Here is a 21,872-nt window from a genome sequence, read left to right as displayed (position 1 = left end):
GGAAAATTATTTGCCATATAACTTGATGAAGCAACAGACAGTAGTAACGATTCCCACTTGATTTGCTATATCAGCAGATTCTGTCAGAGTGCTGTAAATGGTTGAAGACTTTGCTATTTTGCAAATCTACAGAAGGAAGAGCAATTGTTATAGAGTTGTTCAGAATTACAAATGATGCTATTGTCAGCGCAAATTTGCAGTGGAAAGATAGTGTTTGAATTTTGAATCGATAGACCTAAAGCCATGTCTGATAGATATAACAGTTTACAAGCACTTGTGAAGAAGGAATCTCCAGGAGTAATCTGGACACACTGCATGATTCATCGGGAAGCTTTAGCATCGAAATCACTAAGTTCTGGGCTAAATATTGTTTTTACAGTAGTTATGGCTGTATTTAATTATATACATACCCGATCTCTAAATTAAAGAATTTTCGCTGCTCTTTGTGAAGATATGGGACCTGAACATAAATCATTGTTGTTTTATTCTCCATCCAGATGTTGTCATGCGTTAAGATATTCGAGCGCGTCTACGAACTGAGAAATGAAATAGTGATTTTTTGGGGGAGGAGGGTCATAAGCATGCGGAAGAATTCTACGACAATTAGTTTTAATGAAGCTCTCCTACTTAGTAAACATATTCGAAATACTTAATTCACTTAATCTTCAACTTCACGGAAATAATAAAAGTATATTTAAGTGAAAGGGTTAACGCTTTTTGTAATAAAATACAGTTATGGAATAAAAAAGTAGAACAAAACAGCTTTGAGATGTTTTCCACGATGTGTGAATTTATCCAGAGTTACCCGCCGAAAAAATTATAAAAATGTGTTGCTAAAAACAGTGGAGGGTCATTTAGAAAACTTGAGCACCAGTTTCCGCAAATATACTTTTTGGAGAAGTTGACATTAAATTGTGTGACTGGAATTGGGTAATAAATCCATTAGACAGTACACCTACCGGCCTATCTCTGCAAGAAGAACAAAAACTGTTATATCTTTCTTCAAGTAGCTCAGAAAAATCAAATTCTGTTGTCAAGTATTTACCAAATTTCTCGGGAGAACTGTCTTGTATTTATTCTCTTGTTAAAGCAAAAGCGCTTCGCATACCGTTATCTTTTCCCACTTCTTACCTTTGCGGAATTATTTTTTCAGCTGTAGCTGCTTTAAAATCTAAATATAGCAACAAACATCAAATAGAAAACGAGCTCAGAGTGACTATCTCGTATAAAAAAATCAATCCTGGACAGGCTGTGCACTTCAAAGCAGGCACATATTAATCATTACATCTATGCCTTAGAAATATTTTACTGCAATGATTTCGTTTTTATTATATTTTAAATTTGAAATAAAAATTCACAACATAAAATTCCTCTCCTGTTAATTTATTTGACCCTTCCTCCGGTCAAGCTACGGCGTGCCCCATGGCTTGAGAACCGCTATCTATAATTAACCTGCTCCTCATCTCCCCAACCACCACCACCACCACCACCATCACCACATCACAATCTTAAGTATCGTGATGACGACGTATTGCTTAAAATCATGGTTGTTACGATGTTTATTATTATTACTATTATATTATTATTATTATTATTATTATTATTATTATTATTATTTTATTACTATTACCATCATCATCATTATTCCATTCGTTGTAATTCAAAACTGTAATGATTATGGCTACAAATTCAATGCTTCGAGTCTCGTCAGATTAGTTGAGATCAATCTTTCCCCTTTGTCTGGTCCCTGCTGTGGCAATTCGGGTTCTAGTCTCGGTCTGGCCTGAGATTTTCCTCATCTGTTGCGACGCTTGTGGTGACCTCGTCGCAGTTGATTGTTTTTCTCGAAGTTCTACCGTTTCCCCATATTAGGCATCAACATCATTCCGTCAACATCTCCCCATCGCACGCAATCGCAGTAGTAACGACAATGACAATTATTTTGCATATAATTATTACTTTAGTTTGCTCTTGAAATCGATTACTATTATGACTGATCAGCTGCCAATAATGGCGGTGATGACGACGACAATATTGACAATTTTTACATTGTCTCTGATGGGAATTCTCCAGGAACTCTCCGCCGAACTATGCCGAGGTCCAGGCAAACTGTACCCTTTGCAATGCGACATCACGAATGAAGAGGACATCCTCTGCGCATTCTCCTGGTTGAGGAGCGAGCTGGGAGGAGTGGACGTTCTGGTCAACAACGCTGGTGTGCTCAACGAAATACAATTCCACGGTAAGGGACTCAAAAAATAAAAAGCCCTAGACCAGGTATGACCCCGTAGTACTAAGATCCAGAGATGATTACAGTGACCGTAATGCCAAGTAGGACTATACTTTATGTTATTTTATAGACCTTGGATTTTAGGTTAAATGTCTATTTTTTCTGTAGGGATAAACTAAAATTAGTTAAATATCTTCACATTTTATATAAAATATGAACGTTTAAAATCGTTTTATGGTGCCTAAAATGCCTATTTTGCCCATTGAGACCTATTTTTAAGGTTTAGAGCGTAACATAAGCCTATATATATATATATATATATATATATATATATATATATATATATATATATATATATATCTTCATGTCGTCTATCATCTGATATCTTCTTCTGCCCCTAACTTTTCTCCAGTTCACCATTCCTTCCAGTGCATCCTTCAGTAGGCAGTTTCTTCTTAGCCAGTGACCCATCCAATTCATTTTTCTCTTCCTGATCAGTTTCAACATCATTCTTTCTTCGCCCACTCTTTCCAACACAGCTTCCCTTCTTATTGTCTGTTCATTTCATGTGCTCCATTCTTCTCCATATCCAAATTTCAAATGCTTCCAGTCTGTTCTCTTCACTTTGTTGTAATACCCATGTTTCTGCCCCCATACAACACCACACTCCACACAAAGCACTTTACTAGTCTCTTCCTTAGTTCTTTTGCTGCTGCTGCTGTGATTATTTTGAGACCCCCTTATAACCCACTGAGTTTGTCAATGCGTTAAAACGGCACTGAATAAAAGTGAATAGGCTATAGCCTCTTTCTCCTTACGTAGCAGTTGCAGTCATGGTCGAGGCGGAATATAGACTGAGGAAACGTACAGATTAACTATGTGAACTGGTTATCGTCGCAAAAGTGTCTCCATTAGCGCAGATCTGAGGCCTGCGTTATTACCCGGTACGAACTGCACAGTTTACGCAGTTAATCTGTGAGGTATGACGTCACACATGATAAACTGCACAGCTTAACTGAGCGTGTATGGGGCCTTAAGAAATTCCTTCATGTGTAAACCTCAGCACTCACGGAATAAACCGAAGTCTTCAGAAGGGGATTTAGCGTATGGCAGCAGGTCATTTTTGTCTATTATCACATTAACATTAACATGCAGTACACCTCACTTAACGAAATGTGTCAGAGAAAAAACAATAAATAATTGTTTGCATACAGCTGAAGTGTGATTATAAAAAAATAGTGTAATATGTTACTAGTCAGCGATATATGCATTGCAGGAAGAAAGAAACTGCTCAGCCTACCCCATTATCTCCTGGCTTAGTTGCCTCATGAATGATAACTTATTGGTGGCACTTATGAGGTTCAAATTCGTCTTCGGACAGTTGAGTAAACAACAACGTCTACTCCATCATTACCATCATCATGTTATCAAGAATAATTCTAATTATTAATTTTGACCATTGTTTTCTCCATTTTAATATATGGCGCTTGGCCCATTATGGCTCTGAACCCTTCAATTGTAATCGCATAGTGCATATTTTAATATTTCATATGTTTTCATGCATTAAGTGTTTGTTTTTATAAGCATATGATTATGAACTCTCATGATGGTGATGGTGATGGTGATGATGATAGTGATTATGATGTAGAGGAGATTAAACTATTGACAAGCAAACATTCTGATGGGGGGGGGGTAGATAAAAAAGTTAAATTTTTTTTCTTCCACCATGTTAATGATGTCAAAAGAAGTGCTTATACCAATTTTGGCTACTCGACCCCAATTACGAGGGCGTCCAGAAAGTGATTTTCCCTCAGGCTGTTTATAGAAAAAAATCACAATTGCATGGAAAGATTTATTGAAACATATACAGTAATTGTTGCGCTATTTTTCAACATATTCCCTACTGAAATTGAGACATTTGTCCTACTATGGGATCAATTTTTGTATCCTTGTGTCGTAGAAGTCTGCCGCCTGGGATCGGAACCAGCTTTTGACAGCTGTCTACACATCTCTATCGATCCCATGATATGACAAATGTATCATTTCCGGTGGGGAATATGTTGAAAAAAAGCTGAACAATTGCTGTGTCCTTTCCAATAAATTTTTCCAATGGAATTGTGTTTTCTTTCTGTTAACAGCTCCTGGCGAACTTATTTTTTACGGCCCTCGTAATTGCGATCGAATGACCAAAATTTATATAAGTACTTCTTTTGACATTATTAACACGGTGAAAGAAAAAATAACTTTTTTATCTGCCCCCCCCTCCCCCCATCAGAATGTTTACTTGTGAGAAGAAACTAGTTGGCATATACACCGCTTTGGCATTGCTTGTCTTGTAACAACTGGCAAGTCTCCCATGTTATGGACAGTTTGCATCAATAAAACTTGCTCTTCACTTTGAAGGTTTATTAGCAGTGTTTCATACTTTTATCTTTACCTGTGAACGCAAGCATTTCTTATGACTTCCTTATTGTAGAATGCTATTCAGGTTTTACAAATGCTGCTTTATAGTAAATGACTTTTTTTTTCAGATTTCAAAACAGAAGATTGGCTGCAAATGATAAATGTAAATGTTGTCGGTTTAACGCTCTGCACTAGGGAAGCGGTTAGTTGTATGAAGAGTCTAGGAATTGAAAACGGACACATAATACATATTAACAGGTAAATATATTGAAACCTGTTTGTAAACCTTAATGACTGTATAGGTATAGTTTCTTTATTATGGGGTTATTTAAATTACAACATGAGTTCAATCACATTGTGCGAGTATTTAAAATATACGAGACACTTAGAGGGCCTGTACTTCCTTGTTACATGTTTTACATTTCATTTATCAATTTGCGGTTAGTATTAATGCATATGGTTTATTGTCTTGGTAATTAAAAGTCATACCGGTACTTGCATTAAATCACATACCGGTACTATGCACCGAAATAAAAAGATACACTTTAGTCTTCTCCCGGCAAACGAGTTTTCCCTTGACTTCCCCATCTTCTTCATCATCGTAATCCATTCCCTATACGAATACTTTACATATACACCCATCCTGGTACAGAAATATTAACTCTCCACAGATCCACATCATACATAGCGTGACCCGCCGAAGTGGTGTGCAACTTGATAATGGGTGACAGTCCTGCCATCTGTTTGCAATATGCGGAACCCGAATCATACAAGTTATGTAGGTAGACATTAGATACATACGTACAGCTTGATTCAGGGATTTTGGCCCCTGCAAAAGGTAAGTAGACAGAGCGAGTTACTCATCACTACTGGCGGACTGGGTCACACAGGTCAGGCCCCGCAGTCATAAAACCTAACACTTCCTTCTTATCATGTCGCGGTACACTCAGTCTTAAAACACAATATTCTTCCACACGTCCCGTTACTAACCACTATGTCTATGGACTAAACAATGTCATGATGGCTTATATTTTCTTGACATGAGTGTCCCTCAACTTCGAGCATAGATATTATTTCATTCATCCTCTTTCCTCTTCCCCTCCTATGCACATTTGTGATTAAATTTCTTTCTTGTGACCCAACACACAACTCGCTCACTAGACAAACAACCAAGGACAAGGGCCATTAACGCTGAATCGAGTTTGTACACATATAAACACACAGCATACACTAGCTTGCCATTTTATTTTCGCTACTGCATATTAACCTCTTTCCTTACTATATATTTTACCAGTTTTGTGAAAAAAAGTGTCATATTTTTTTTATTTTCGTAAAGAGGTCATTTAATATTGCAGAATCACTGTACATCACTAATTTTCTTATATACTTAAAAAATCACTATGAAATAGACAATGGGACTCAAACGAGTTAACTCGGGTTAATGAATTTTGACACATGGTAGCAACCCGAGTTAACTCGGGATAATAAGGGAAGTGGTTAAGAATAAAATTGTGGTTTATTCTTAATGAAGGTATTCTTTACACAATTGCACAAGTTCCAGCAAACATTTAGTTCTTATAATTGGACTATGATTGCCAATGTCCAAGTAGAATCAGGTGATTTAAATGTATTCTTTAATCAATTGAAGACCTGACAACGATAATAAGTGGATAAGAAATGAAAATGAGATTTTAATGCAAAACGCAATTGTAGCACTTACTCCATCTATTGATGTGAAATAGTAGTCAAATACTTCATACATAGAGAACTAGATAGGTCTGAATATTATCATTTTTTAGCTTTTCACTTTTGTTGAGAAGGAGAAGCGGACGAAGACGAGACATCCCGTTCTCACTCTCAGCGTGACACACAACATGCTAGTGTATGATACTTGTGTTCCTATGAAGAAAGAAGTGCATATGGATGAAATTACTTCGGATTTAGCTGGAAATCTATACGATTCGCCATTGCCAGAAAAAACTGGTTGATATTTCGAAGCTTGAGAAGTTCATTTCTCCAGAGTATAAGCAGTGGCATGTCATATCCGTGAAGTAGGTGTGGAAAGTAAAGAAAATGACACATTTGGACTCAAAGTGACAATATTAGCACATGAATAGGATATGTTTCCTGACAACAGACATTAATATTTTGATCAATAGTAACCTATTTGTAGTCATATACATGTTGTTTTGAAACTTTTTTCAAATAACAATATTGGCTTACATAGCAACAAGAATTCTTACGATCGATATAATTTACATTGATTTAATGCAGTTACATCTATCATTTTTATTGCTACTATCTCGTATTTCAGCATTTGGATATCACATAAATTACATTAAAAAATTAAACAAAAGATATGGTCACCAAAGCACCATACACGACTTCATACATTTTTAGTGTTACTCGCACTGTAACAATTTTATTTATATAGTCCCGTCGCTCTAATTTCCGGCAGCCAATCGCGTTGAAGGTATTTTACATTTAAACGTGTGCGTCTTGTGATTCGCTGAGGAAGACGTTATTCATTTCTTAAAGCTCGATAAATACTCAATATAATCGCCCGCCATTTTGGCTCTTTCATTGGCGTTCGCAGAAAGCACACAAAGACGTTATTTGCCGCTCAATTATTTGCTAAATTACAGTGCGTTTGATTTATTATCATAGGACCTACGACATGATAATGTTTAACGGTATGGCAAATAGATTCCTCGTATGGTAGCTCGGCAACGAAAGAACAAAAATGGCGAACGATACTACCTACCTAGTCTTTATAGAGCCTTCACTTCCTAAGACGTAAGCAAAGAGGAGGAGTCACGCCGGGAATAACAGCGTCGCGACTATAGTAAATAAACTTATGCACACAAAATACTTATTAAATTTTAAAGAAGGAAGAGTTCGTTCAAAGGGCTGGATTCGGGAAGAGTATCTAAAACGCTCATTGCAGAAGCTTGAGATTCATGCATTTGCATATATTTTTCCATTGGTTGTAATTAATTACTGATTACTTATAAATTTAAGCTTATCAAACCAAATTTTATGTTGCACATGTTTGCAATTTTGGCTTTTTTTTTTATAAATCCATAATATTTCATGATATTTATATTATTGTGACATATTTTCGCGTTTAAGCTCATTAAAATCGATTTTATGTTGCATAAAAATGCTAGTTTGGATTTTTTAAATAAAAACCTCATTTTTCGAAACTGGTATTGAGTGAAATTATTATAATTATTTTTATCAGAAAAATATTGAAAGTTTTGCGGCACACCTAGCGAATTTCACGGCACAGTAGTGTGTCGCTCTCAACAATAAAATGTAAGTTTAATCTCATCTAGTTTGACCTATAATGTTATTTAATTGAATGATTTATTGCTTATTATTATTATTATTATTATTATTATTATTATTATTATTATTATTATTATTATTATTATTATTATATTATTTATTACTTATTTATTAGTGATATCAAGAAATATAGCATTTTAGTGCATATTTACTGGCATATTTGAAGGGTTTTGAAGGCATACTTACATGCATATTTAGTAGGTTTTTAGGGTATGAACTTTCCAACCCTAATGATAACACAAGTTTCGGAAGTCTGTTTTGATCATCTTCTCCATTGTTGTTTAATATTCTTTTATTTCTTCAATAATAGTTTTAGTTTTTAAAGTATTTAGAATATCCTCATTTCTTTTTCTATCTGATCTGATGAATCCTAAAAGAGGTATTAGAAAACGTAATCTTTTATTGCTTTTTAAAATGTACTTTTCGTAAAACTGAGCAATATACCTGAATTGATATTACAAAATTTTAGAATTTGATTATTGCAGAACATTTCGGAAGCACTCGTTTGTGATAATGATAGCACCTAACTTCATTTTTTTTATAGCTTTCTAGGTCACACAATGTCAAATCTCCCAGGATTCAACATGTACGCAGCTACGAAGCATGCAGTAACGACATTGACAGAGAGTCTGAGAAGAGAACTTGCACATCTTAAAAGTGGAATAAAAGTGTCGGTATGTTAGTTCATGTAACACTTGTACTGATCCCTCTAAAGCGCACATACTATAATATCCTATTAATGTATTTGTGCTACTCTGATTGATGACTGACCATGTAGTTCTATGTATTACTGGTAAATATCTAGTGTGGATCTTTAATCCTAACAAAAACTAGGCCTACAATACTTAGATAGTGATTTTAATGGATCATTTGACGGCGCTGCATCAACTACGAGGTTGCCTAGCGTCTGTCGAATTGGAGATATCGAGATGTTATTTGGTGAATAAGTCAGAGGATTTGCCATGAAATTACCTGAAATCCACCTTGCAGTCGGGAAGACCTCGGAAAACCCCAAAAATATAACCAGTCCAAGAGGAATTAGATCCGACCCGACCGAAGCGTCGACGCACGAATCGAGGTTGTTAATCCTGAAGCTACACCAATGACAATTATTATTATTATTATTATTATTATTATTATTATTATTATTATTATTATTGTTACTACTAGACTGTCGTAATGTGTGTACAGACCCAGAAACAATATTTGGGCAACCTGAATTTTGTTTCTAAGTCTGTAGTCTACTTATTGTGACGCGACTTTGACGCTACGAGAAAGTTATGGATCTCGGTTCAAATTCCGTATACGTCATAGGTTTAACGTGTTCTAAAGAAATTCAGCGTTTTACCGACATTATGTCAAGGTAATGCTACCGTGTAATGTTACATTGAAGAGCACAAAGTGAATTAGGAGTCAGTTCGGACACAGGTATACACACTATCAGAAATTACTTATTTAAACCACAGTCTAGTATACACAATCACGAAGCACAATATGTAGAAAATATGCATCCATAGGTCGTTGCTAACCACTAGGATCGCTACTATGGCCTCATCACGTACAATGTGAAATAGTACCGACAGAAGTCTATTGTTCCCAGTACCCTCATAAACTCAAGCTTCGTGACTATATATACTAGACTGTGGTTAAACTGTGATTTAGAGTGTGCCTGGAAGTAGGCCTATTTCCAGATCGCATAGCAACTTGATCAATTTAACTGTTTGGATATAGATATTTCTTATGATATCGATGAAGATGTGTGCAATGAACTCCAATAATATCGTAATATATGCAGAACTATGAAACAAAAAACGCTGCAGTAGAAACAGTACTCAAAATAATTTTGTAAAATGGTGAAATATATATTCTGTAATAGCAAAATTAGGTCTTAATTAAGTCTAAAAAATGTAGACCTTATTAGTGTGAAAATTCATATCGTCGGCTTACTTCTAACACCCCTTTAAGTCCAATTATTCCGAAATGCCGAAACATGTGTATATTTTTAAAATGCGTCTGGTGATAACACCTAATAAGTATGCAAATGTTTCTATATTTTATATATAACAAATGCACAACAGTTTTGTTAGCTGGGGTATAAAAGATTAAGAAGTTATTTTGCTCTTTTAAGCGATTTTCTCAAATGTAGTTACGAGGCCTTAAAAGTAAAACAACGCATTATTACTTGATAAGGGAAAGGAAGAGTAAAATGATTTGCCGGGAGAAGACCCAAAAGAAAAATTGGCCACGGACCTAATTCCTTCCATCAAAGTTTTTCCTCTTCCTTTTCTTTGCTTATTATTCCAAATTATTGAAGTTTGAACTCTTTCTTGGAATCGTCCTTCTTTGGAAATTGCCGTCGCGATCAATCCTATGTTTGCAGAGAGGTCCTTCCTTTCTAGGCTCTTGTATTTGCCCAAAATGTAATGTCAAATGTTGAACCACCGCTGTGGAGTAACGGTTAGCTTGTCTGACCATGAAATGAGAAGATTCGGGTTCAAATCTTCATTGTGACAAGTTACCTGGTTGAGGTTTTTTTTTCCGGGGGTTTCCCTCAACCCATTAAGAGCTGAGCAACTTTCGGCGATGGATCCTGGACTCATGTTGCTAGCATTTCATCCCACTCAGACGCTAGATAACCATCGCAGTTGATAAAGCGTCGTAAAATAAATCAATAAAAATATCTACTGAAAATTATATAAACTACTGCAATACATTCTAATGCAGTCTGCTCTGCACTTGTTCAAAATAATATAGCTATAAACTTTAAAACAATTGTCTCTTATAGTAAACCGTAGACTTTTAACAGGGGAAATAAACTGATAGGTCACAGGGCTAACGGCTTCAGTACCAGGGTATCTGATTCAAATGAGTGCACTGATTATATTTGGCAATATATGCCCAAGGATTCATCTTATAATACCTGATATTCATCTTCCAATTTATTGGAGAAAACTTCGAAATAAAAACAGGTACGATAATCAGCCCAAGCTGGCTTTGAACCCACGTCCTAATGTAGCCTGTCAGACAAAGGCGCTACCATCCGACTTACGTCGGTGACCCTCCTTGAATTAGTATTGATAAAGATAATAAATGGTGATTTCAACGATTATTCTAAAACATTTATAAGGGTGAAACTGTGTGTGTCCAGAGCATCAGCCCGGGTATGGTGAAGACGGAGCTGCTATCTTCGGGAGACAACCGAACGCTGGGTCCAGAAGTGTATAATGCTGTTACTTGCTTGGAGGCCTCGGACGTTGCGGACGCTGTCGTCTACGTTCTGGACACTCCACCACACATACAGGTAACACGGGACGTCGCGGTGCAGGACGATGTACAGTATTCTGAAATGGAATTCTTAGCTTGAATACCTTCGGAAGGAAGATAAAAGCTGAGAGGCTGTACCTGACATTTACGACACAGAACATAAATGCGACCCTGAATTAAAATGTCCAAGACAGAATTGACTGATTACTTCTTGATCACTAAGGTTCGGATAAAGTAGCTGTATCAGGATAGGCTGTATAGCTGTATAGGATAGGGCCTTGACTTGCTTCAGATTAAACATTACCCTTTTTCACTAGCGAAACCTCTACTTGCTGGAAAGAGCGCTCCCCACCTCCTAGCTAAAACATCAGAGAATGAACAGTACAGCCGATAGGAACTGAATATATGTCGACACTACTGTGGGCTGGTGGACAAGCGACAACTAAATATTTTTAAACAAAACGCACGGACCAAGGGTACCTATCCTGACACAGCTACTTTATTCGACCCTTATTGATCACAAAGTTTCCTGCTTTGCAAGAATAAGTAGGTATCTGCAGGCCTATAAGAATGGATTGTTTATGACTTACAACGGTCTTTCAAGTTTAAAAAAGTTAAGTTGTAGATATTTTAGAGACCTAAACAGGCTTTTTAATCTGGGTTAACAATACTATGTTTCCATGTTCATCAACAAAGTCGCTGATGTATATGACAATTACACCTTCCTATACTTCTCATCTCATGGAGCTCCTAAGAAAAGACGTATGATATCACTGTCGCGCGTTACCGACTAAGTACAGCAGAGGGAGAGGGGAAGTTTAGGAGTGCAGACCGCACTTCCTTAGAGTTATTGCAATAGCCGTAGTGTTGCCAAATCTTCATAGAAACATAAGGATTTCCTCTAAGACGGTGATTGTTAGAGAAAAAAACTTATTTAGATTTTCAATCTCTCCTCATGATCTATTACATTATCAGTTCCATTTTGGTGCAGAGGTTACCATCCACCCTATAGAGGTCTAATTAAATTTTACCCATATATACATCTTGTATACCATTGAAGAGAATATGGCAGGCGTAAGGTTCTTCATAGACATAGCAGAGCGTTGGATTTTTCAGTTCGTCGTTCCCTTCGGCATGAATACGAATAGTGATTTAGCCGATGAATATCGGTTTCAGAGTGTAAAAATTTATTGATGAAGGTTTAGCTTTCTCTCATTTTTCTTCCGAAACCAGCCTTATAATGTCACGGTATCTGTAATGCAATTCAATTTAATCTAATCCAACGTAATCTAATCGATCTATAATCTCATCTCATTATAATCTTTATGTTCTTAAACAAAGTAACACAGCTCTGAATAACCCCAAACCCTAAAGGCATCAGAACAGTGAGTAAGTGAAATAACTTGCAGATTTTCAGAGCGAATAGCTCATGTTTTATGTAACAAAAAGGTGTAATACCATGTTGGTGGGAAGTTCATAGTTTTCTCAGAAAAAATATTCTTTTCCTAAATGTATAACAACCTCTTATTCGATAACTATTGCGAGTAGGATTGTGATTATTGTCCATATCGATAGAAAATCCAATAAAGAATCATTTATTCGTCTGGTGTATTTCTATAGCCTGGATAATTTTCATGTAAATTTAATTTAAAAACCGCTAATTTCAAGCCACTGAATGATGCAACCGGATTGCAACGTTGTAACCAGAGATGAAGGCGGGAGACACTTAGGTTGGGTTCGTTGACCTTTTACATCTGTATACGAGAAGAAAGGAGACTGTGTTAGCGACGAGGTTGCCAGAATGCTAGAAATTCTAACATAATTTTTCAATTAACCGTGCATTTAATCACAAAACGTAATATAGGTTTTCTATTCATTTAATTGTACCCTATTGTCCCTTTCAAGCAGCAGGACTATTTCACTTCCATCCTGTGTAGGTCTATATCATCCTTTTTGCCGGCGACTAAATTCTACTAGAAGAAACGGAGGAGGGTCTACAAACATCGGCAAGCCTAAATACTTTAAAAATATTATTGTAACAGTGTAGAATAACTTGGAGATATAAATTAGCGAAACAAGATCTATGAAAATGTGGGGTAGAGAACAATGGGTGAAAATGAACTTTGATGGTAAACTTATTGAGGAGGTAAGAACATTTTAATACCTAGAATCGAAAATCTCAGTGACTGACAGTAGGTATAACACCGATTTGGAAAATAACACTGAGAAATGCTATAAATTGAATGGGTGCAATAATAGAGATTTTTGCGAAAGAATGAAACAAAAGGTTAGACAGAGACTATATAATATATTTTTAAACTCACAACAAAATAAGCAAGTGAAAGGTGGGTGCTGAAGTCAAAGGATAAACTAAATTTGAAGCAGCCCAGATGCAGTTTTCCGGGTCTTTAATCGCAGTTACTAGACATAATCGAATAAGGAATAAGAATATCCGAGCACAGTTGGGAGATTGGTATAATATACGAGATATAATAGTACCAGCATAAAGGGAAGTACGCAATAACGGTAAAAAAAGCGAATTGAAGAAGATATTAAATTTCTCGGAAAACATCTCGCCCACGAAAGTTTTGTCCATCACAAATCTCATAAAAAGTGATAGAATTGAACCCAGGTACCTTTGTGAAACAATCAGCATCGAATTACGATTTTAGAATGAAGCTACTCATTTTATCAACCACGTAAATACGATATATATCTATTCCAATTGTAATACAACCTTGCAGTACTTATTATATTATATATCTATTCAATTATTTATTTTTTCAGGTTCACGAACTGACGATACTTCCCCTAGGACAACCCATTTGAAACAAACTGTTGCTGACATTTCCTGTAAGAAATGCAAAAATAACGGCGAAGAAGATTTCGTAATTAAATTAAGTTAAGATTTCATACTCGCTGTAATAAAATTAAGACTGATGTGCAACATTACCGCCATTATACTAATAGCATATCCTACGCATTAATTTCTCATGCAAAACTGAATTCACTAATGTCATATTTATTTAAGCGTGTATCTACTTCTTCCGCCGACGCTGGATATGATTTCATATAAAATCAATCAGGTAAGCTGCATTTAATTTTTCTATACTGTTGTATTTAACTTTTGTTTATTTTATTTTAACTTCCTTAAGATTATAGCTACTCAGAAAATAGGTCCACTGTACTAAATTAACGTTTGAGATTCTTACTCCTTTTCTTTTGTTTCGACCAGCATGGCCCGTCTGTCTGTTTCTCTCTACCCAACTCTTTTGAACGCTGTTTAACGCTAAAAAATTCGTCGTACTTTCTTGTTATTGAAAACTCATGATCAAGGTCTAATGTGTGGTCACCCATTCTGTGGCAAGACATTAGTTTCGTACAGAACAAACGCAGCAGCATGCCAAACGATATTCCATTCAGTTCTTTTTTTTATTTTTTATTTTATTGGGTTATTTTACGACGCTGTATCAACATCTAGGTTATTTAGCGTCTGAATGATATGAAGGTGATATGCCGGTGAAATGAGTCCGGGGTCCAGCACCCAGTTACCCAGCATTTGCTCGTATTGGGTTGAGGGAAAACCCCGGAAAAAACCTCAACCAGGTAACTTGCCCCGACCGGGATTCGAACCCGGGCCACCTGGTTTCGCAGCCAGACGCGCTGACCGTTACTCCACAGGTGTGGACTCCATTCAGTTCTTAATTGCTAAATCAGGGATTCTCAACATTTTGAAGATTGTGTACACAGCCCACATGTAAAACTAAGCGAGCCAGCACCATGAAATCAAAAAAGTTTAACAAATCCATATGAATGCATAAAAAATAAATACATAAGTATAAATACATTTTGAAAACACTCACCTGGCTAATGGTATACTTGAACTTGAATGCTACTCAGAATTTCAGTCATGACCAAGCAGAAGTCGCTTATAGCTACACGTAAATAGTGCTGAATATGAGAATTAGTTAGACCTATTCGTGATCTTGTTTTGTTCTTGAGGTATTTCATAAGTGAGAAAGTTTCTTCGCATAGGTATGTTGTCCCGAACATAACCAGAACATTTTAGAGAAAAACTTAGCAGTATTTGGTGTCTATTTTATCTTATATTCCTCAAAGCGTTTGAATTTCTCCTTTTACAACAAATATTTCAGCCTAAGGAGGGCTAGAAATTTATAAATTCAAGTTCAGCACGATGAGTCATAGTATTCTCTTAAATAATCTTGATTTTCCTAATTAAGTCCACACTGAACTGAAAGGAGTTCTAGATTATGAAATACGGAATGGCTTGTCACATTCCTAAGATATTATAATGGACGGATGTGAACACTATTTCTTCTTGCTCATACAGCGAATTTTGAATTGAAAAAAGCACCTCCGGAATGTTCGTGCTCGCGAACGCTTTTTTACTCGCACGAGAAGAGTACTAAATACTTTTAAAAGAGCCTGCGAGCACCAGGTTGAGAACGCCTGTACTAAATGCTTACATGCGAAGTATGAGAATATCTTTGGCGGCAAAGTTGTGTTCTCAGTGCTTTCGAGTAGGCTATGCTATCCTATTCATGAGCTGATTAAAGCTGTCTATATCTGCGGCAAATTGAACTATACTACTTCTGCTTCAAGAGATTATCGCATTCTCAGCGGCGGCGCCCGTAGGCCTACTTATTCCTTGCTCGGCACAGAAGCGTATGCAGTAATGCTAGAACGAAGGTCATTAAAGGCGATATCATACATGTTGTTAAACTACGGTTTGGCTACGGTGTTCTTCGCCGAATGATCATCGCTGGGATTCCTTCCCGCTGGTTTAAATGTGTATGGTTTCTTTACAGCGAAGATCGTCAACGAACATCGCTGCGCTCGACGAACATCGTCAGAGTTCGCCTTCGAGGCAAAAACCTGGCGATCATCGCCGCGAAAGCAATTGTAAAATTACAGTAAGTCATGAACTAAACTATTTAATATCATGCGATTTACACGTCATCATACATACCATAGTGGCGGTAAAACAGAAATCTTTCTGCAATTTCCCCAGTAATGAAGACGATATATTAATTGATTATGTCTCCAAACACAAATCCCTGGTCGACATGAGCCAAAAAGAAGAACCAGCGTAAACAATAACAAATCTATATCTGAAACTTTGTGTCCTTTTCTTTATCGACGTGAATCTGGTGTGCCGGAATTTTGTCTACTGACATAAGCCTCTCGCATTTAAGCCCATTGACCTGGGCCAGGATCGAACCCCCAACCTCAGCACAGAAGGCCAGCGCTATACTGACTACGCTACCAAGGTCGACTGATGATGAAAAGGCATAACATATTTTAGCAATAAACTCAAATTATATCAACATAACTCGCATTTTTACTTCGAAGTTGACACTTTTGAAATACTTTTTTTTGTGATTATCTTTTACAAACCTTACATAACAAAACTGTTCCATCGGTTGAAAACACATGGACACCAAATTCACTAACGTAAGCATGAAGTTTATTTTTCATTGGTTTACTGAATTTAGGCTTTCTAGCTAACCCATTTTATATCTTCTGTCACCCGACAATAACTGACTATTCCTCATTAAAATTTCTTTCTTCAAACACATGCAGGTGTAGCACAAAATTGTAACAGTAAGATTTAAAAATATGAAAGCAAACCATTGAAAATGCTACCTACGTGACAACTTCTATGAGAACGGGCTTAATATTTAAAATTATAAAGCTGATTGTAGGTAACGTGAAGACTTGACATTATATTGTAATTGTGGATTGTCGATCATTCATATTACACTAATAGTACACGATTATTAGCAAATTAAGTACCGAAATAAATTACTTTTATTTACTATTTTTAGTAAAGTGAGTCGTTGTTTCATATATTTAAATTTCATACAGATTACATTACAATTAATTAGAAAATTGCAAATAAACAAGAAATATTGCTTTAAAATAACAAAAAAAGGCATTGATTATTGAATTAGTAAGAAACATCTTCAAAGGGAAAATAGGCAAAATAAAAATTGGCCCTATCACATTGATATACCCTTAATCACATTTATATCTATGACAATAATGATTTACTTCCACCCAGTAAAAAAGCATTTTGCCAAACATCTGGACTCTATTTATGAGGCAGTAACTATAATACGGCTTGCCGTAAGGTGTGCGCTCGCGAAGACAGTGATATAATGAAGAAGACTATGCAGTGTGCTATCTCGAAGACAATGATACAGTCAGTATAGTGTACAGTATAATATACAAGGCAATGAAGTGTGCGATAAAGTAACTCTATTTCACGGTGTTCAGGAAAGGCCAACTTTCCATAAGCAGTCTACACGTGTGGAATAACGGTTAGCGCGTCTGGCCGCGAAACCAGGCGGCCCGGGTTCGATTCCTGCTCGAGGCAAGTTACCTGGTTGAGGTTTTTCCGGGGTTTTCCCTCAACCCAATATGAACAAATGCTGGATAACTTTCGGTGCTGGGCATCGGACTCATTTCACAGGCATTATTACCTTCATCTCATTCAGACGCTAAATAACCTAAGATGTTGATAAAGCGTCGTAAAATAACCTACTAAAATCATAAACAAAACTGTTGGCAATGTCCATAATTTTTGTTATGGTAGTAAAGAAAATAATTACATACTAGTATAAAAAGTTAATCGAATGAACTACCTCCCTTGTACTAGCTAAGATAAACATTAATAATATAGATGTAAATTTGCTTAAGTTTCAACATTATTTTCTTATTTATTTCCATTATAATCCGTTAATTAATTCACATACTTCAATTATTTAATTCATGTATTACGGTATCATTTATCACACAAGCTTACTGATTGGCGCTATCTTACGACGAATTACATAGAACTACAAGAAAAGTAACACTTTTCATGAACCTTCATTGTAATATGACTTTTATGGCTAGAAATCAGGTCCACTGTCTCTTAACGTTATCACCCTATCTCAGGATTTTTGCACATACAGTAGTGTTAACATATTCAGTCAAAAGGTCTCAAATTCTTCTTTATGGAATTCTGTGGTACCGACAATGAATGAAGACTTTGAACATTAGCCCAGAAATTCAGATTCCCTTTGGGGTGAATAACTCCTTTATTAACTTCCCTAGATTGGTACTCTATTCCTCTATTCTTCCGTCTGACGCATTTCAATTAAGTGGCCATACGTGATGGGTGATTTATGTGCGATATTGTGCTGGTTGGCAAAGTCAAGTGTGGACGATGGTATAGGTCTCGCAAGCAGGGAATGCCGACGGAAGGAATGCGAATGAAACAATCCGATAAGGAAGAGCGGGCGACAGGAAAGGTCACGAGATAGCTTGAATAATATTCAAGAGTACAGTCGGAAGAGAAATGACATCGATAGATTCAGTCTTGCGTTGTGATAGTTACATTACGACTTTAGTTTGCTCCGTTGCATGTGAATACGTGTCTTGTATCGCACGGTATTATTATTTCATTCTTAAACATATGTTGCGCGTTTAATTAGCTTCGAATTTTTCTCTTGCTACGTTCTTTATTTCCACAGCGATGAGCTCATCTTCTTGGAAGAGACAGTACTTCCATCGGCCCGCAACTCTCGCCCCCTTGGCGTGCCTACATACACACGTCAAAACAGACAGCAACGCCATCATTCCTTTTCGGTAATCGTTCTTTGCGCGAGCTTATAGTAAGGTAGTAATGAGAAATTGTGAAATTGCTGCACGAGGTATATAAGCCTATACGTAAGTACCACGTAGAAGGAAACCTGCCCCAACAACGCTCGATACCAACCCAAACTTGAACTCGCAATAATTTGAACTCTGGTTAGCCAACCAACAGTGTGGTCTGGCGAGGGAAATTATTTTAATTACTTGTACCTTGCTTTGACAGTTGTTTTCTGTTCAGTACAAGTATTAAACAGAACCAGTCCGTCATACGTTTTGCATGAAGTCGTTTTGTTCGTTCATTATTCCATGGTGCCTATAAAATACCGAAGCAATACATTCTGCATCAACATACTTGGATAATTTTCGTATGGAAATCACTGGAATGTAGCTCTTAAATTTTACTCTGAATGCGTTTTATAAACTTGTTACATAACTCCTACTACATAAACACCGTGGCAATGATATATACAAAAAAAAATAATTACAGGAAGAGTGCGCTTCTGAAATTATTAAAGGAAATTGTATAATACTATATTACTTTTAATAAAAAAAAGTCTAAAGAAAGACAAGGAGGAGAAAACTTGTCGCACAACATCAGATCATCATTTAACTTAATATCAAGAACCAACTTGTATGATAATAATTCTTTCACTTACGTTTGTATGACTTGAAGAATGGTCGGAAATTTACGACACATAATAAACAAGAATTATTTTTATATGCTAAATGATAAAGCCAGATATTTGTCATTCCGTGCTGATAAGGGAGTAGGAGAAGGACAAGAAGAAAAGAAAGAGTCAAGGATAATGGTGAGGTTAAGAGGAAATTGTAAAAGGGCAAAATAATTAAGAGAAACCGAAGGAAATTGGTGCAAAAGTAAGAAAAACAATGTTATTATAGTTGTTATTAAGAGATGAAAAATATATTACAGAGACAATTTGTCGAAAAATTCTTTAAACTGGGATCGGGAACCAGAATTCATCCCCACGCTCATTAATTCAATTTACATTATTAGCTTATGGTAATATCTTAGTTATTTTATACTCGTATTTGTAATTTAGAAAGCCCATGAAAATATTTTGTGTATTGAAAAGCCTCTAGCTTGAAGATGCAGATCTACATAATTCATTCTACTTCGTTGTACTTCCTACTGCAGTATATCGAGAAAATTCCAACAACTATACAAGTTCAAAAGGAGTCTCATTAAATAGAGTTCGTTGTTTTATTACGTCGTAGTGTGGTGAGAAGACCTGTTTGTTTCCTTTCAAATCGGTGTCAGTTCAGAATTTTCCCGCAATGCAACTGCACATGCGGTTCCTAATCACTCGATCACTGCGATCCAACAGCTGTTGTAAATGAACTTGCACTCGTTATCACTACAAAATGAGTACTATTAAGTGATACGTACTTTCTTACATTAGAAACAGTTTAAATAACTATACTAAGCTGAAGTTTGACAAACTAAGTACTATCACATTCTTACAGCCGTGTCTGTGGCCCAAGTGCAAGTTGACGGGTCACCTATCCAGGCGGCTCGGGTTCGATCCCCAGCCAGGTTCTCTTATATGCTTACACCACGCACAGTTACTAGAAAATTGACCGCCGTTTTTACAGCAGTAATTTTAGTTTCTAAAACATGTTTAGCGGAGAAAATGTTCATTAATAGCTTAAAAATGAGTACAAGTGCATCTTACCTGTGTCAAAAACGATGTTCAAAGTGTCCCCCTTCTGTTTCTATACGAGGTGTCATCATTAATTTTCGAGACTGTGTCTGTTGTGGGCGAAGGAATCACGTGATTGACACGCGCGCGCAGCAGTGATGCTAGACGACCTTGAAGAGACGCGACACAAAGTTTCAAAGCTCTATCTTCATTTGAGACCTGTGTTACAAAGGTTTCGTTACCACGTGCATCCGCGCATTTACGAAATCACGATGGACTCGAAAGTGGAGCAGAGAGCCAACATCAAATTCTTCGGGAAATTAGGCAACCAAAACCCCTTGAGTGTTGAAGCAAGCCTACGGGAATGAATCAGAGAGTCGGACGAAATGTTTTGAAATGGCAGAACATCGCTGGAGGACGACGAGAGGCCAGGTTGACCACACACATGCAACACTGCCGAAAATGTCGAAAAAAATCGATAAATTGTGCATGATGTTCGACACATCTCCATCAGAGAAATTGCTGACATCGTCAACATGTCATTTGGAGAGGTTCAAATGATCCTCACGTTCACATCCAAATGGATGCTCCATGACGACAATGCGCCAGCTCACAGAGCTCTCGCAACACGCCACAAGATGGTCGTCGTTCCTCACCCCCCCATATTCACCAGATTTGACCCCCTGTGACTTTGTTTTGTTTCCGAATATGAAATTCAAGCTAAAGGATCGCCGTTTTGGCACTATGGAGGAGATTCAACGCGAACAGCAGAAGGTGCTCGACAGGCTTCAAGAACGCGACTTCCAGGAGGCATTCCAAAAATGGCAGACGCGCTGAGATCAGTGTCTAGCTGTCCAAGGGGACTACTTCGAAGGGGATGGCAACCAAATTTAAATCGAGTAATTTTATTTCCATTTATGGGACAGGTCTCGGAATTTAATGATCACACCTCGTACATTTCTGACACATCCGGGACCGTGGAGCTTATCAAGTTACTCGTGTGCAAATGGGACCTAGTTCTATCAGGGTCTGAGGCAAGGTGGCCCACCTGTCAGCGTAGGATTCAAGAATGTCACTAAGGCCACCTGTCGGATTTGGACAATTATCGCATATATAGTGTGTACAATGGACCAAAGCATGTCCAAGTGTAAGGACCCGTCCCGGATGCAACCCTCGAAACGCCAAGCCAAGACACGCTGATGTACTACTGATAAACAGCAACTTTCGCTGCCAATAACTCAAACATATTTGTGCGAGATCGTGCGTATTTGCTTGGTTTCCGCACAAAACCAACCCGCGGT

General features: G+C 37.0%; 1 protein-coding gene across 3 annotated transcripts in view; it reads left to right on the top strand.

Moving 5' to 3' along the window:
* The window catches only part of LOC138706114 (farnesol dehydrogenase-like), a 31,553-nt gene extending 17,198 nt beyond the window's left edge, over positions 1 to 14,355 (top strand). For all 3 annotated transcript variants that reach the window (XM_069835093.1, XM_069835092.1, XM_069835090.1), the window contains exons 3-7: positions 2,074 to 2,242; positions 4,762 to 4,891; positions 8,529 to 8,658; positions 11,133 to 11,285; positions 14,036 to 14,355. In XM_069835093.1, coding sequence (XP_069691194.1) covers positions 2,074 to 2,242; positions 4,762 to 4,891; positions 8,529 to 8,658; positions 11,133 to 11,285; positions 14,036 to 14,077 — 624 coding nt within the window. In that variant the 3' untranslated portion in view covers positions 14,078 to 14,355. The remainder of the gene's footprint in view (positions 1 to 2,073; positions 2,243 to 4,761; positions 4,892 to 8,528; positions 8,659 to 11,132; positions 11,286 to 14,035) is intronic.
* The last annotated feature ends 7,517 nt before the right edge of the window (positions 14,356 to 21,872 follow it).

The sequence above is a fragment of the Periplaneta americana genome, chromosome 9 (genome assembly GCF_040183065.1).
Source record: "Periplaneta americana isolate PAMFEO1 chromosome 9, P.americana_PAMFEO1_priV1, whole genome shotgun sequence".
Lineage (NCBI taxonomy): Eukaryota > Metazoa > Arthropoda > Insecta > Blattodea > Blattidae > Periplaneta > Periplaneta americana.
This window is presented reverse-complemented; position numbering and strand designations above follow the sequence as displayed.